The 17,937-nt window shown below is 38.3% G+C and overlaps 4 protein-coding genes across 4 annotated transcripts; 2 read left to right on the forward strand and 2 right to left on the reverse strand.

Annotated features, from left to right (window-relative positions):
• Positions 1–369: 369 nt before the first annotated feature.
• LOC6558262 (serine/threonine-protein phosphatase 6 regulatory subunit 3) lies at positions 370–5,190 on the forward strand. Its single transcript, XM_043215502.1, has 10 exons — positions 370–622; positions 768–967; positions 1,036–1,360; positions 1,607–1,920; positions 1,994–2,132; positions 2,190–2,308; positions 2,379–2,973; positions 3,322–3,386; positions 3,446–4,609; positions 5,037–5,190. Exons 1-10 carry the CDS (start codon positions 563–565, stop codon positions 5,188–5,190), a joined length of 3,135 nt encoding a protein of 1,044 aa, XP_043071437.1. The 5' UTR covers positions 370–562.
• Positions 5,191–10,260: 5,070 nt separating this feature from the next.
• Positions 10,261–12,653, reverse strand: LOC6558386 (sal-like protein 1). Its single transcript, XM_001983297.3, has 4 exons — positions 12,512–12,653; positions 11,685–12,227; positions 10,674–11,396; positions 10,261–10,271 (listed from the first exon to the last, which is right to left on the reverse strand). The coding sequence occupies exons 1-4, from the start codon at positions 12,651–12,653 to the stop codon at positions 10,261–10,263; spliced, it is 1,419 nt and encodes a 472-aa protein (XP_001983333.3).
• Positions 12,654–13,809: 1,156 nt separating this feature from the next.
• LOC6558037 (pupal cuticle protein 20) lies at positions 13,810–14,611 on the reverse strand. The gene is made up of 2 exons (XM_001983296.1): positions 14,204–14,611; positions 13,810–14,139 (listed from the first exon to the last, which is right to left on the reverse strand). The coding sequence occupies exons 1-2, from the start codon at positions 14,609–14,611 to the stop codon at positions 13,810–13,812; spliced, it is 738 nt and encodes a 245-aa protein (XP_001983332.1).
• Positions 14,612–17,306: 2,695 nt separating this feature from the next.
• On the forward strand, positions 17,307–17,787 carry LOC6558098 (larval cuticle protein 65Ag1). Its single transcript, XM_001983295.1, has 3 exons — positions 17,307–17,315; positions 17,402–17,487; positions 17,541–17,787. Exons 1-3 carry the CDS (start codon positions 17,307–17,309, stop codon positions 17,785–17,787), a joined length of 342 nt encoding a protein of 113 aa, XP_001983331.1.
• Positions 17,788–17,937: the final 150 nt, after the last annotated feature.

The raw sequence follows: 17,937 nt of genomic DNA on the forward strand, positions 1-17,937 counted from the left end.
CCAAATGCACAAATACTAAAAAAAAAAATCCCACTGTTAACTGTTCAAGCAGCCCTGGTAGATATCATGATGTTATCTGTACGCGATCTTAATTTGGTCACTCACTTTTAATTTATATATCATTATGAGTTGTCAAAGTTAGATTAGAAATTTTGCATTGAGTGTGTGTATGCTGAGTAATGCACTCACTTTTCAAGCATTTTATATGAATAGTTAGTGTTGCGTGTAAACGGATAACTCTATTTTTGCCATTTTGAGCACTGTCTTCACCAAATTGAGTACAACAGTGCCATTTTGAGCATAACATAACCCATTTTACATCAGCGTGGCAACGCAATTTTTGGGTGAAAAAATTATTAAAGTCGTTGTAAAAAAGTGCTAAAAACAGCCGTGCTGTGCATGCAGAATAGCAACAAAAAAAACCTATAAATATACAGTGCTCAAACACCACTTAGCACTTAAACAACAAGCCAAAACAATAGAAACAAAAACAAAGCAACATTGCTACACATTTCTTGAAGCCAAGCCCGAAAGTGTCACCGCCAAGACGTACGTGCGAAAAATGTTTTGGGACAAGAGTTATGCGCCCTCAGCGAACATAGAGGCGCTGCTGGAGAAGGAGGTGCGTATTATGTTTACAGTGTGACCGTATGTCCAACTCTATATATATATATATATATATATATATATATTTGTGTGTGTGTACGTGTAAATCTGTGTGCAACAAATAAACAACAACAACAAATGATAATCATTTTGTATTTTAGGGCTCGACGCTAGAGGAATTTCTGGACGAGGAGGATATACTGCAGGAATGCAAAACGCAGAAAAAGAATCTCGTCAATTATATTACACGGCCGGATGTAATACGACGACTCGTCGAGCTAATCACAACGGAACCAGCCGAGGATTTGCCAATTGCGCAGCGTTTTCGCTATGCAAACATGTCCTGTGAGATACTCACACTGTAAGATAAATCAAATAGACATATAAATATAATATATAATACATATATATATACGTGTATGTATTTAGCGGCCTACCGTCCCTGGATGAGAAGCTGCTGTCGGATGCGGATACGCTGCAATTGCTGTATTCATATCTGGAAAAGGAACCACCGTTAAATCCATTGCTATCATCGTTTTTTAGCAAAACGTTTAGCATGCTCTTCACCAAAAAGCCTGAACAAGATTGGTTTTTGTATCAACATATGTGCCTACAACTTTTGGAGTATATTAAATCGCAAAAGACCTTCTTGGATTTCATTTGCAAACACTTTGACACACCCGTCATACCCGATCTGATCATGCAAATGATGAAGGACATCGATGGTGGTCAACTAAAGCGCAATCTATACGAGGTAAACAACCGAATATAAATAGATGCATATCAAAGATTAGATTAGATTACTATCTTTATTATTATTATATTAAATTCCTTACTTAAGTGTATTGATAAATTACAAATCATTATAAGCATTTGCAATTTTTAATTTCATGAGAAATCAACTAAGAATACTTTCAATTCAATAATCTTATAACAAACCGAACACACCACTAAAACATCTAAAAATTCGTTGGACATTATTATTTTTGATATTTTGCAGTGGTTAACTGAAGATAAAATTGTTGAGAGACTGATTGCAGTAATGCGTAATCCTCAAGAGACCGATAAGCATGCAAATGTTGCAGACTTTTTCTGTGATCTAATCCATCAGGGGCGTCTGATGCGTCAAACGGAGCAGGAGAACGATTCATTTGAGCCGGCATTCGAGGGCTCCAATCCCATACTGCGCACGATTGAATCCGCACAGACAATAGAAGCCTTGTTAAATGTGATTTTGGAACCAAACGCTCTCGAGAGCGCCATCTTATCAGGAATATCGGTTGTACTTACGCTTATCACGCCCATCACGTTCACGTGAGTCATCAAATGCGTCATCATCTTTATCTACTTAATGTAGATTAACTTTTATCTATTATCTGTTAATCAGTGATGAGCCAAACTCGGATCGCCAGCGTATGCTGCAGAAACGTGAGCATGAATTTCATCAGGAAGTGCAGGAGACTGTGATTACGGTTATAGCGCCACGCCTACACGAGTTCTTGCGTGTGCTGAAGAATCCGCCCGCGGTTTGTCCACCTCTTCCTAAAGTCTACCTCTTATTAATGTGCCAATCTGTCTTATAGAAACCTAGTCTGGAGACAACGGCGGCGGTATTGTCGCCACCATTTGGCAAGACGCGTCTTCAGGTCTGTCGTGTCTTCACCGCACTGCTGGAGACGAAACACGAGACCATTCAACAGGCGTAAGTTATACTCTACTCTGAATTCGGACTGTTTCCTAATTGAACAATTATATTGCCTTTATTCATTTAGCATCTGTGCCACCGACTATTTTGCTTTATTGCTGAATTATTTCAAGGAATACTGCTGGAACAATTTTCTGCACAGCGAATTGGAGAAGGCCATGAATTTGGTGTTCTACAATGGGCTGTCCAACAATAATACCACATCCACTGAGTGCACGGATATCTTTCACGATGATTACATCTTTGACTCAACGATGAAGGCGAAGGTCGGCGAATTCGATAAGGATGAGGCAATGTTCGCCAATGATCGTCCCCCGTCGGGGAATGAGTTCGAAGCAGCTGTTGCGCAACAGGAAGCAGTTGCAGCTGCAGCTGCAGCAGCAGCAGTTCCAGAAGTTGCAGCTGCAAGCGAGACCGAAGCAGCCGCCACCAGCACCATGCAGCAGGAGAATCACATTGATAGCGATGCAGCAGAGAAGGCTGTTCCTGTTACTAATGCTGCTGCTCCGGCTACTGCTGCTGCTGCACCTGCTGCTCCAGCTACTACTGTTGATGTTGATGCAGAACTGAAAGCGACAACGGATACAACGCAGCCAACGCTCAATGATCTGGACAAGACTAAAACGCCAAACAATCATCCGCCCACTGAGATGCAAACATATGTGAGTAGTTGTAGAAGCGACAACGGAGCTAATGTCTTCTGGGCGGCTATAATCATAAGTGATTTAAACATAAGAAATAATAGTCTTAGAATATTCACCGGTCCATTGACATTGACTAAGAAGTCACATATTTAAATTGGGTATTTTTAGTAAAGACCTATGACGAGGAATAGTTCTCAAAGCACATTCTAGCAGATTGTGTAGCTAGGAATAGATGTAGTATCCTGGGGATGCATGTTCTGAATATGAATAGCAATAATAATAAGAATAATTTGTAGAAAACTGATACAAATTTAAGCAATATTAATTTACATATATTTAAACAACAATTGTAACTATTTTGCACAGCTGATTGTCAATTGCCAACTGGTATCTAAACTGGTCAATTACTGGCGGCACAATGCGGAGGCGCAGTAAGTTAAATTTGCCACAGATTTTTGGAACTGTTTATAACCACTTTTCTTTGTCGCAGATCGGCTGAGAAGGGACGACGGCTGGGCTATATGGGTCATCTGATTAAGATCCTTAGACATATAACGAATTGTATATCAGAGTCTGAACATATCGCTGCCTTGATTACCACCAGTTTTGCTAACGAATCCGACCTACAGCTGTGGCAATCGCTGATTGATGCGGACAAAGGTGAATTTACGTTGGCCATTGCGCAGCAGAACAAACTGTTGGCCAATTGCAATCCGCATGAGGAGTATGAATACAGTGTGGGCAATTCCATTGGTGATACCAATAGCTGGGACACCGGCGCGCAATCGTACAGCAATGTGTGCTACAGTGATCTGGATAATACGCTGCAGGACATTGTCTTCTCAATGGACAACGATCAGAATCAATTTGAATTTGGCAGCAACATCGACGACGATGACGACAATGATGATGAGCATCACCAGCAGCAGCATGGTGGCAGCAGTGGCGATGGTCTTGGTCATGGCATGTTCACCAAGAATTCGACGACGCTTAACAACCTGGCTGCCGATCCTTGGGACATGGATGTACAATTCGCTGACATAACAGTTGGTGTTGCCGATGCGAATATCGTTAACACTGGCACTGGTAGCTGGGGCACCGAATTCAACAGTGACAACTTTGCCGATTTCGATGCACATTTCAGCACCTTTGACAGTGATCTGGGCATGCCACACACCCGGCCAACGGCAGCTCAACAGCACCAGCAGCAGCCGCCCCTTGCAGCCCCAACGACCAACAGCGATGAGGAGGAGGAGGAGCACGTGCAAGAAGCACATAACGAAGAGGAGGAGGAGGGCGATGTGTCCATGACTGCAACAACAACAACTAATAACCCACAACAAACACCAAATAATGCAACAACAAGCACAACCAAGGATCACGAGGACCAGCAGCAGGCGGCGGAGTATGATAACAATGCGAATGTGGAGAAGGCAGCCAAAGCAGACATTGTTGCTACACCCGTTGCCACATCGATTGTAAGTCGATTGCAGTCTGTGCTGCTCGACGGCGAGGATGATTACGAGGATGATGAGGGCATGTGGACCAAGCCGCTAGGTGGCAACAATCAGTTGCCAATGGCAACTGATCAACAACAGCAACAACAACATCAGCCTGCCCCAATTTCAAATGGACCCAGCAAAGGAAACGAATTGTAAGCGCAGTAGATGTGTATAATATAATATAATGTAAAGTGTATATATATATATAGTATATTGCAATACTGGAATTATAGACTCAATGTATCTATTAATTCCAGTATTCCAATATATAGTGAACCTTATGCTCCGATCTATATACCTGCATATTACACATACTTAACTTGAAAGTGAAAAACCGCAAAAGAGAAGTCTAGAAATCATATTTTTTGTTAAGCGTTCTAATCTGACATCATTTTAGATTGGCATTTATTTGCTTATACGATTAGCGACCACAGCTGCCGAACTAAATCACAAGACTCTATGAGGACTTATAGAATTATTTATTTAAATTTAAATGGATATTGAATACGTCTTCTGACTAAATATCGATATAGATGAATAAATACCTTTTTATTATTATTTACTTTTTTAATTTTACAGCAACCATGCCAACAACGACAACATCAGCGATGATCGTGGGGATAGCAACATCACAACAGGATCGGAGCAGTTGGCGGAGCAGCAGCAGAAGAAGTCGGAGAGTATAGCTGCGACAGCAACAAACAACGCTGAGATTGCAACAACGACAACATAAGCATGTGCCGACACACTCACACACACCAACACACACAATACACACCAACACACACAACACACGACATCAGTAACTGCAATTTGTGTATAGCATAAAAATGTGTCGAAAATATGTCAACTTAAAGAAAGCCTTTGATTTGCTTCTTGGTCATCCCTTATACATAATCATGCATACATATTTACATACCTAATTGAATATATATATATATATATATATATATATATATATATATATATATTTATATACATATACTACATACTACTACTACCAATACGTACATTATATATATATATATGTATATGTATATATTGACGATTTGTGTATTAGTTAAGCAAAAGCCCGCCCAACAAAAAAAAAACAAGAATTCTGATTGATGAAAGATTGGATAGTATGTTGTTGATTCATTCTAATCCTCGCTCGCCGTATTGCCAATTTCCTATTCATTATGATATAAGCTGAAATATGTTTGTAAACTCGATTCTAGATTCCTCTACATTTCAATACTCTCAAGACAACAAATGAGCATTACTGAAAGTACACCTAATAAATAATTTTGTAATTGTTTTTTTTAGCTTGATCTTGAGCTAGTTGTACTATATACGTTTATTGTTTGTATTACTTAATTGGAGATTTGTATTTATTGTATGTATTTCTTGAAACAAAGCAAAACCAAATAATCAAAACTTTTCTCTACACACACACACACACACACACATACACATATGCTGCAAGCACAAAATGTCTGCAGGTATATTTTATACTACTTGCCATTCTATTTGTTGTACCAATTTATAGTTTCACCAAAAAAGAAAAAAGTGTATTCAACGTCGAAAGTACAAAACTGAGAACTACAAAAAATAAAAATATAAAAAACAAACGACAAAAGCATTTGCCACACACACCACACACACACAGACAAATACCTACCCAAGGTTAATACTACTTGTGTATAAACCCTTTTTATACATTTTATTTATCAAAGCAATCGAATGATGCAAATAATCCAAGAAGACATTTTGTTTAATCATTTATTTATATATATATTGTAATTTCAAACAGTTTTGTTGTTGCGTTTGCGTTTGTTTCAAATTGTGTTCTGTAAATGTTTGTGTAAGCAGCAATCAAAAAAAAAAAATAAAAAAATGAACAAATTGAAGAAAACCTAAATGATAAACAGATATGCCATCTTTTGCTTCCAAATAATTACATTATAATTACGTTAAAAAAAAATAAAAATACTTGAAAAGTAAAATTGATGTTTATTTCACACACAATTTTAATTATACTATAACAACACATCACATGCTTAATTTAAACTAATTGTTATACTTAAAACTTATACAAAAAAATTAAAAATCAAATACACAACACTCAAAAGGTCGATAGTTGAGGACATATCAACATATCAGCTCAGCTCAGCTCGCATGTGAAACTGAATGATTGCGATAGCACACACACACTACACACACACACTCAACTGACATTACTACTATAGAAACCCAGACAGTTGCATTGGGATTTGATTTATAAAAACATAAAAAAAAACAATATAAAAAAATATATATAATTTAGTCATAAGAAACAGCATCTTGTTTAACGGAAAATGAAAATCGAGGCTTGGCATGATTAGAATCTATTGTATGATCTAACCAAAACCAAATACCATACAAAATGCTTGCACAAATTTCAAATCGCTTGCTTTTATTTTTGCATAAAGAAAAAACAAAGAAGGAAAAACAAAAAAGTAAAAACATAAAACATGTTTAAACTATCTCTGATGTAAACTGTGATAAATAAAAGAAGTTGCAGGGTATTTGATAAAAAGAAAACTAAAAAAAAAATTGAAAAACAAGAAAACAGATTTAAGTTCAACAAATTGTGAACTGTAACTTAATTAAGTAAAAACCCATTTTGTTGGCCTTCGCATAAACACACACACTAAACACACTCACACACACACGCACAACTGCTCACACTCATTCTAAAATTAAACAAACAGCAATAAGTACTGCAATAAAGTCTCATTGAAGAAGAGTCTATTAATTATTATGTAGAAAATGGCATTCGGAATTTAAAGTTCACTTGATTCAGGGTTTTTTTTAAATGACATGATGTATTTATGTATAAATTGATGTAGCAGTTGTTCAGTTGTTAATTATATTGTTTATATAACAATTGTTTTTGTGTTGTCTTCCCCAAACCTTTTTTTGGTTTTTCCTTTTAACAACGAGCAACCGAATCCTTCCCAAGTGCATGATGCCTTACCTAATAATGCATAGATCAGACTTCAATGAACAAACTGTCGAATTCAATCGCAAAGGGTTAACATGATGAAAGATGAAGAGGCATTGTTGTAAACCTAATAAGTAGAGATAGTTTTACTTACATACTGTGTGTCTTTTAAATATTAAGCAAGCATTCAACTTGGACAAACGAAAAAAAAAAAACAAAAAGTATATATATATATATTGAGAGTATTTTGAATTTAAGCTGATTTACTAAAATATATATATATATATATATATATATATATATATATATATATATAAATTAATGAAAGTGTAGACAAAGTCTTGTGCGCAGCTTTAAGCAATTTGTTGAAGTGCATACAAATTGAATCTAAACATTATGAAATAAATAAAAAATAAAAAAAATACCAAACGTCCAATGTTTTGTTATGCAAAACAAAAACTAACAACAATTGTGAACATTCAAGTCTTCAAATAAAACATTTTGAGTACTGCTAATAAACAACACTTATACTCGTAAATACACTTACATATTACATATTAATATTAAATTAATGAAAAGTTAAGAGTGAAAAACAAAAAAAAACATTGTACTTTAATAAAACTTGACGTACATTTTTATCTGTGTGTGTTCAGCAGTTCAGTATTTCAATTAAGCCAAGTTATTAAAATCCAAAAAGTACTAAAACACAGGTTTCCCCATTGAAAACCAAAAAAAAATATATACATATAAAAAAAAACAAAAAAAAAGAGAACAAAGATTCCATATTAAAATTTAAGAAAAATGCGTTAGCGAAATTACAAAATGCTTGATAAAACAAAAAACTCTTAAAATCTTTAAACTTAAAGAACAGCGGGAACAACAACGATGAGCACGCAACTGTAATACAACCAAAACTTCATATATATATATACATATTACATACGAGTAAATTATACATACATACAACCAATACAATTCACGCATTCACACTTTTATTAACTGTAACTGTAATAAATGTTGTTAACATGAAGTAAATAATATTTTGTTAATGCGAGAGAGCTAACTAAGAAAGAAAAACTAATCAAGTAATACTTACCATAATTACTAGTAATCAATAGTTAACCGAACCCAAGTGTGCTTCATATAAGAATTTATGTTACGATTTTTACAAATGCAATAAAAATTCCAATATTTCCCCCCAAACTAGATATATGCATAGTTAAATGTATATGTATGTATTCCTAATTATATGTATTAAGAATTTACGATCGGTGTCTAAAATATAAACCTTATATAACGAGTAGAGACTTTAAAGCCAACACAAACGTATCGTCATATATCCAAAATTAAGTAATATAAATAGCTAAAGCATATATGCATATATATATATATAACAGTTTAAATATTATATTTAAGTGCTTTTGAGTGATACAAAACACACACACACACACCCACACAGACAGAAAGACATACTTATATACGAATTATCATCCATGCCACATACTAAGTTTGTATCGGAAAACAAAACTACTTGAAACAACCCCCAAGGGACACTCTGGAATAGATATTCCTTGAGGTAGTGCCTTAAACTGTTAAAAAAAAAGAAACAAAGAAGAGATTGAAATATTTGTGTGTTTAAAAACGATGATATTTTGTTGTACTTCAAAACTATCAAACTTAATGTACGTACTAGTTCCAGTATCGAAAGAAACACCACAATATATAGTTAACTTTATGCTCCGATCTATACTACATACATATTACATATTAACTTAACTTACCGTCGCATTTTTTACACTATGTATAAATCTTGTATTGTGGATTGTTTTAGATCGCAAGAAATGTTTTGCTCAACAGTTTTTCTACCTGCACACAACACAAAAATACTCAAACACACACAAACACACATACATATATACGTATACATAAATAGTAGTTAAGTACGATCTGCTTTCGGCACACACCTAAAATACAACTTGTGATTTGCTTTGCTGTACCCCAATTAATATGCCTGAATGCAAAAGGGTGAACGAATATTCGAAACGGATGCTGAATGCATTGATTCTATATATATATATATATATATATATATACATATGTATATACTCACATATGTACGTGTGAGTAATTGCGTTTATTATCGTATAATTAAATATATGATTTGTGCATTATTCAATTATAGATATGCACTTTGAACACGTCTTGAAATTGAATTGAATAAAGGTATTAAAAACATTGATTTAGATTGTGATTGGTATTACTTTTAAATATGCAAAAGATTACAAATTGATGATTGTTTAAAGTTTTAATATATTTTTTATTTAAATTTCATTTTGTATTTATACTTTTTATTTCAAACGACCATTCAATTAGTTTTTGTTACTCATAATTACTTACAAGCTCTTCGCAACGCACTTTGCAGATAGCGCTGCCAAAGGACGGTGCATGTTGCACGCTCAATAAAAGGTTACACGACTAAAATTACAAATATATACTTTCTGTATAAGAAACGTGTATTTCTTTCGTCGGATGGGATATATCTTTACTTATTCTTAAATCTAGATCAATTACCTTGCAGGTTGCAAAGCTGTGACACACACTTGGTTGTTGTATTGGCTAAGTCGACTGCGATCCAAAACAAAATTGAGGCCTACTTTTAGGGGCACACTAGAAAACTGATTAGATAACAGACTCTAACTCGGCATATTTGCGAAGGAAGGACCTGATCTACCAAGCTCCGCTCAAGAATTATGGAGTCATCTATGGACCCAAACTCTTGGATAATGCTAGAAGTGGCCAAGTTATGGCTCATTTTTCGATTTCTCTCTATTTTTCTGACTACCCCTTGTCTAATTTTGGGACAAATACATTTACAGAATCTTTAAAATCCTTGAATGTCAATTTTGAATATGAGTTAAGATACAAAATACGAATCATATATTTTATATTTAGATTCTAAACTTAGAAGGGATTTCAATCCCCTTACAAATTGACCAAATTCGCATATTTTTTACTTATTCTAAAATTTATACATAATATATATAAATTTCTACATATTTTACACTTTCTCTACCTATCACAGCAGGACGCTTAATGCTATAATAATAAAAATAAAACGCTACTACGCCTCCATCAGCTGTGATTGGGCAACGCAGCCATCAGTGTTGTTGTTGTTGTTGCAGCTGCTGTAGCTGTTGCTGTTGTTGTTGCTGGTGGTGCGCTGCTGGTGGTCGTTGTTGTGGATGATCCACTAGAGTGTCGCGTCTCCATGTGTCGCTGTAAATCCCTGGAGCGGGCGAGCGTCTTGTGACATATCTGACACTGTAAACTTGACTCTGACTCCGCTTCCCCCCCGACGCCGGGCTGGGATTGGAGATGGAGGCGAACGTGCTTGTTGAGATTACTGGGATCGCCGAAGGGACGCAGACAGAACTTGCACTTGAGCGGCTTGAAGCCCGTGTGGGTGCGTATGTGAATCTTCAGACCATACTTGCGGGAATATACCTTGCCACAATAGATGCACAGGTGTCCTTGCTTCGAGGCACCCATATTGCTGACGATGGCCTCGATCTGAGCAGCAGCATTCATTGGATGCGCAGAGAGTGGTGCACTCATCGTCATCGAGGGCAGGTAGGAGGTGGGCTGCGAGTGACTAGCAAGTGGCAATGTCAGCGATTGCATTGCCGCCAATGGACGAAAGGCGGAGAAACGCGAGGGAGACATCACCTGGGGAGGATGAACTGCTGGCGGTGGCGGAGATCTATTTGGCGATGCTGACGATGTCGAGGAGGTGGCCGGAGTGGGTGAGTGTGTTAGCGTGGTAGTGGCACGTGTCGCTGATTTTAGTGCATAGTGTAAACGCATCCAGAGTAGATCCATAACGCTGCGACCGCAACCCAAGGCAAGGTGTATCTTCAAAGGATGCGGCGTCTCAAAAGTCAGATGGCACAAGTGACAGGTGTAACGATTGTTGCCTGAAATTATTATTAAAAAGAGATTCCCATTATGTGAGTAATAATAATAAAATTTGTAAAAAAAAAAAACTTGTTTAATATAACTAAATAAGAAATTAAATTTACTTTAATACAAGCCTTATTTTAAATTTAATTTGAGTAATTAACATAAATAGGAAATGAAAAATTAAAAATATATTTGTTTCATAACCAAAATGCACTTTCTTTATTTTATTTATTTTTTAATAGATAATTCAACTAATTGACTTCAATTCTGTTTTTCTTCTCTTTTAATTAAGATCAGCTCACCTTGAATGTTAAGTGGTGTGAGGAAGGGTATGCCCATTAGGAGGACCAACTCCTCGTCAAACCAGGCAACCACCTCATCCTCGCGGGCCACATCGCGCACCAGGCGAATGCGCAGTTGTCCTGCGTGCAGCTCGAACAGTGCATTGAAGCTGTAGATGTCCTCGGAGAGCTTGATCTGGCGCAGCAGTGTGGCAGACAGTGCCAACTCCTCATTGACCATGGTGCAGTGGACATGGGCATCACTTGGCGTGGGCGTGGCCATGCAGCTAAGCAGTGCCGCTGTTGGTACACCACTGGAGCAAGTGTCCTTTGGCGTATATTGGGCCGTATAAACACCTGGTCTTAAATTCGGACGTGTTCGCTTCGTGGAGTTTGTGGTTGTTGCCATTGTTGTTGCTGCTGCTGTTGCTGGTGTTGTTGTTGTTGTTGTGGCGCCAGGCAACAGTTGCTCGATGCGAAAGATCATGCTGTTGGGACACTTGTGTCCTTGTGCCTGTGCCTGTGCCTGTGGTGACGCATCCAACTCCAGGCTATCGAGTTGTGCTGTTGTGTGCATCGCTCGCGTTCAAATTCGATTCTGTGTTCCAATTGGAAGCCATGCGTTGCTTTTATACCGACGCAACAGCAACAGCAACAGCAGCAGCAGCAGCTTCCCCTATATATCCTGTATATCCTTGTTTGGATTTGTTACGGCTTGCAGTGTCAAAACACTACGGCGTCAAGTGCAAGAATTCCCAGCCTCAGCCTCAGCCTCAGCCTCACTGTACCCGTTCTTGCTAACATTGCTACGCACTTTGCGACTATCTCACTCTCGCTCTCGCACTCACTCTCGCACTCGCATTCACACTCGCCACCAGCCGAAGCAGCTGGCCTAGCATCCCTTTTTGCCTGGTCCTGGTCCGGGTCCTGGTTCTGGTCCCGTTCCCGGTCCCGGTCCTGCCACTCGCATAGTGGTAGCAAGTGCAACATCATGTACTCATGGCACCAAAGCACTAAGCCAAGCTAAGCGCGCCCCGTAGCAAGTGTGCGTATTCCTTTGCCTAATCCTCTCATCCCCCCACTCATCATCATCATCAGATTGGTCCTTTTTTTGGCTTTTGGGCTGTGGCAAGGCAAATGTTTTTAATTGAAATTAAACGATCGTTTGTTGTCGTTGTCCATATTGTTGTTGTTCCTGTTGCTGTTGCTGCTATTGTTGCTGTTGCTGTAATGCCACCATATACAAATCGCATTCGCTTTCGTCAATGGCATTGCATCCCCTTGTCCCCTTGCAGTTGACGACTTACCCAACTACCACCCCTTCCCACTCTTTGATAATGCCTTAATATATTTGGTGTGTATCGTTTTACTATTTGTGGTTTAGGGTGGGTCGTGATTTTCGACTGGCCCCGAGCGGTAAGCGGGTTGAAACGGGCCCAATTGCCAACTGTCTAAATGTAAGTTTTAAATAAGTCTGTGATTCTGGTTATATCTAAGAGCATTGTGGTTAATTTTGAAAGGTAAGCTAAAATAAAAAAAAAACTTGATTTGAAAAACATATTTTAATGAAATTTTCTTGCCAACTATCTTTGGCAACGCATACATTATTGTTTTTTGTTCTACTGTAGTGCCTATGTTTATTCACTTTCATATTCACTTATGTATTGAAAACGAGACGCAAATGTAGCACGCACCTGTACATCAGTTGCGGCCCAATTGGACACGTGTCGAATGCGCTCCTGTGCGCTGTGCAAAAATATGCTACGACACTAATGTTTTCATCATTTCTGAAAAGGCAGCAACCCCTCCCCCACCCCACCCGGAAGCTAATGGCATGCGCTGTGCGATCAACAGGACAAGAGCGAAAAACATGTGTTGCCAGTCACACAGTCACAGACAGACGGGGTTGGGGTAAGTCGAGAGAGAGAGGAGTGTGGGGTGTTGAACAGACCTCAAATAAAGTGTGCCAGCCAATTTACCGGGCAAGGACACACAGACAGGCACACACACACACACACAGAGGCACCTGGTTCAGGCCAATTTGGTGTTTGGTGTTTGCTTGTTATGTTGAATAAGTCGGCCAAAAAGACCTGTTTTGGGTTGTTAGAAAAGTTGCTTTTATTACCGTTAACCAGTTGCTATTTAATTACTTTCGGCGATAGACATAGCCTGCTCCATCACCGCCTCCTCCATCGCCAGTCTCATTGTCATCGCATCCATGACAGCCTCCACCAGCGGCTATTTGATCGAGTGCCTCCTGTATCTCTGGAGGAATGGGTGGCGGCGTTGGCAAATGTTCGCCCATCGGCTGGAAACCATTCTCATCAGCGATATAGGTCAATGAGATTGTTTCGCCCTCGGGACTGCTGTAGGAGAAGGAACCCTCCACAGTTTGAGCCTCTTCTCCTTCGATGCCGGCATTCTTCAGATAGCCCATTTCCTCGGCCTTAATCCCATTGCCCGTTTCATATTCGTACTGGGCAAATAAGAACAGTAATTAGAAGTGAACTGCTGCTCACAGTTTAGTCTACACTATTTACCATAAACGATCCATCCGTATTCACTTTGGATTCCAACTTGATAATGGGAATAACTTCACCACCTCCGCCACCTCCGCCTGCATCGCCATTTCCACCATTTCCTCCATTGCCATTTCCATTGCCGGTGGGTGGTAAATATTGTGAACCGGGTTTACTTGGTGGTGGTCCATAGCTATCGCGTGGTGGAGCTGGTGGCTTTGGCTTCGGTGGAGGCGCAGGCGCAGGCGGCTTTGGTGGCGGCTTAGGTGGGCCATAACTGCTCTTGGGTGGTGCAGGAGGTGCTGGAGGCTTAGCTGGCAGATATGTGGCTGGTGGACGAGAGCTCGGATAACCCGCCGGCTGTCCAAGCACCAACATCATGCTACAAGCGATGAGGCCAACCACTACACCCAATGTTGTCTGATTCATTCTGTTCACTCACTGATGCTTCTGATCGTCCAACACTGGTGTTATATATGGCCAACAATTGCTTTTGACCACAACCTGTTGAACCCTGGGGTCAGTCTCGTGCGTAACATCAAATTGCATTTGAAAATGAAAACCAAAAACTGGGCCAATGCGATTACACTGCACAAAATTTAAAGTACATATCTAAAGATCAACAAACAAATTTTAGAAAGAAAAAAATAATATAATAATAATAATAAAATAAATAATAAGTTCAAGAAATTTGAACAATTTATTTATACAAAATTTATTAAAAAATGTAATTGGCAAAATAATGCGCAATTTGTATATATTTTTTTACTTTTTTATGTTTTTTTCTGCATAATGTGCACAAAAGGAAAATTACAATAAAATAATATTCATCTCTAAAATGGCTTTTTCTTTCAATTATCTTTCATTAATTCATATCTTTATCTAAAATGATGTAGCTTTTTCGTTTGACGAAATTAAAATTCAATTTTAATTGTTAATGCTAACAAATGATAAAATCCTAATGAATCGAGTGTGGCACTATTGTTAAAATTGAAAAAAATAAAATTGAATGAAATGAAATCTGTCCCGGCTGCAACTAATCGGTAAAAACAACAAAGCCGGCCATGCCGCAAACAAAACTTTTAATTCAAAGGCAATTTTTGAGGGCAGAACAGATAAGGATCAGGCACGGCGCACAGGCAACACCTGCAAAAGCAACCCCGCCCTGTCCGTGTGCAATTCTAATGCACTTTGCCTGTCCCAAAAAACAAGGGGGGGTGCTAAGCCCCTGGCCAGGATAACAGGACAACAGGACAACGTTTGTCGGCTTTAGTCAATCGTCTATTAACTTTTTGCCAATGCTCGTCGACGCAAGTTGTGACTGTGACTGGCTGTGGATGTGGATGTGATGCCGCTAATATTGCCGCATTAGAGGCAAGGGGCAGAGGGTGGCAACCCTGTCGATGGCCATGGTAGCTAATGGCAATGTTGTTTGCAGCTTGTCCTACTTGTAATGTGCTGGCGCGCAGCTGACGGATTCCCAGGCGCTGTGGATTTTGTGAACCTGTTTCAGCGTCAGCTGTTGCCAGTGACGAGAGCATCCACCAACAAAGCAAGCAAAAACCACCTAACCACCACCTAACCACCAACTAACCACCACTCCCGCCTTGCAGCTCGCACCAAACGCTGCACCGGCTGCTTAAACCAACAATTGTCGGTCCTTCCCCACTGCCCTCTGCCTCCTCTACATTTACCTCTGCCGCTCAATCTCCATTTTCATCTACATCCCTTGATCATTTCGATACGCACCCATTGCGCATATTTCGCGCCCGCATTTTGCCAAAATCTGAAATTCATAAAGTGCATTTTGACAGAGCGCAACGATCTAATTGCCATTATTTTGTGCCATCGACTGCCAACGAATTAGCCGAGAGTTCGACCATGCCAAGGGTTCTTTAGATTAAGTTTTTCACCACGGCTAAATAAACATTTAGATGCAGATACGTTTGATTAATTAACCGCAGCCCACATTGACAGCCTGTATACAATGTGCATACGATTACAGTGTACGTATCTGTATACTCTAGACTTTTTGATTTAAATCTTAAAAACCATATTAAAACAGGTTAGAATGCTTTAGTTTAGTAGAGAGTTCGACTAGGGCATAGCCTGAACACAGCTTTTATGTAAAGAGTATTCTATCTGGTAACAGTTTGTTCGATAGGAAAATACGTTTTGTTTAACAATATCTGCGTTTCTTAGCCGAACAAATTGACATTATTGCAGTTGGTTACTAGTATAAACCAATTGGAGGCTCTAAATTCACAATCGTTTATTCTATTGATATCGGAAATCGATTTAGTAACGTTAATGTTAAAAAGAAATTAACATTTTAAGTTGTAGTTTCTACAAAGAGTTCATTCAAAAAGATGGACACGGCTAACTCTTCTTAGCTGTATAAATAAATATATTCTTATTGAGATTAGAAATGCTTCCTTTTCCTATATATTATTGCTAAACAGCATTATACACTTTACTCTATTTGACTGACTGATATCACTGATATATGCTGATATCCATTCTTCATTAAAAACGAGACATTTAAATATAATAGTACCTTTAGCAAGAGTATAATCTCTTTTGTTTAAATTAAAGAAATCTGCAAGTCGAAAATGTTGCACAATAAATAGAAGATTAGCCTTCAAGTTAAGAAGTCGAAATGTTGTTAAGTGATCACAGAACATATTAAAAAAAAATGTATTAATAGCTACGCAGATGAATTTGGTGGATTTACCTAAACAAAGCAAGAACTCGCTTCTAATGTTTTAGTTAGCTTTCTTGTATGCTGTTTTTATTGTCATTATCATTGGTGTGGCTACTTCGACTTAAAACAAAAGTTGGCTTAGAACAAAAGTTTGGCCATAAACTATGACGCCATCGGGCTCACTCACTCACTCACTCGGGCTGGCCGGCAGTTCAGATATTTGTTTTCATTATCTTTTAGACTTATTTCTGCTGATTTGCTCATCTAAGCCGCTAGCAAAGGCCATTTGCTTAACTTTTGCCCGCTTTATTAGTTGGCATCAAGAAACGAAGACGATCAGTGCGCAAAATAAATTCTACTCTTACGAAAGTTATAACTAATATTTTCTATATTTTATTACACCCATTTATTTAACGCACAATGACAGTGGTTAGTTATTTAACTGATATAGAAAAAAGATAACACAAAGTTTGTACATTTGTAATCTCTCCATTTGGTTTCTTTACTTTGCACAGTTTCCGATCGGGTTACTGCTTCTATCTCTGGCCATGACTGCTGCTGTGGTTGATGAAGCAGAGCGTCAGGAGGAGGTGCATTTTAAGTAAGCCATGAAACAGAGTTCTTCTTCAAACTTTTGGACTAACACCTGTACAGTTTTCAGACAGACAATGGCCATCGTCGCTCGGAGGATATTACGTACAAGGTGAAAGTGAATGCTGATAAGCAGAAAATATCAGAGCCTAACGACCTGTCGACGCCAAAGTCTGTGGAATATCGTGGGGGTTATAGCTTTATTTCAGCCGATGGCTACGAATATCAGGTGCTCTACAAGGCCAACAAGAATGGCTTTCAGCCCTATGTAACGGCTCATAAGGTGAAACCCGCTAAGGAGAGTTCTTAAATTTAAGCTTTTCATCATCTATATTCAAATAAATACGTTGTATAATTTTTTATATTGTGTATATAGTTAATATATATTTTACTAAATACAGATTAAAGTCTTTAATTTCTTAACAAAAACTGAAAGTTTACTTAAACTCTGAATTAATCC

This window comes from Drosophila grimshawi, unplaced genomic scaffold, assembly GCF_018153295.1.
Source record: "Drosophila grimshawi isolate 15287-2541.00 unplaced genomic scaffold, ASM1815329v1 contig_44, whole genome shotgun sequence".
In the NCBI taxonomy this organism is placed as follows: domain Eukaryota; kingdom Metazoa; phylum Arthropoda; class Insecta; order Diptera; family Drosophilidae; genus Drosophila; species Drosophila grimshawi.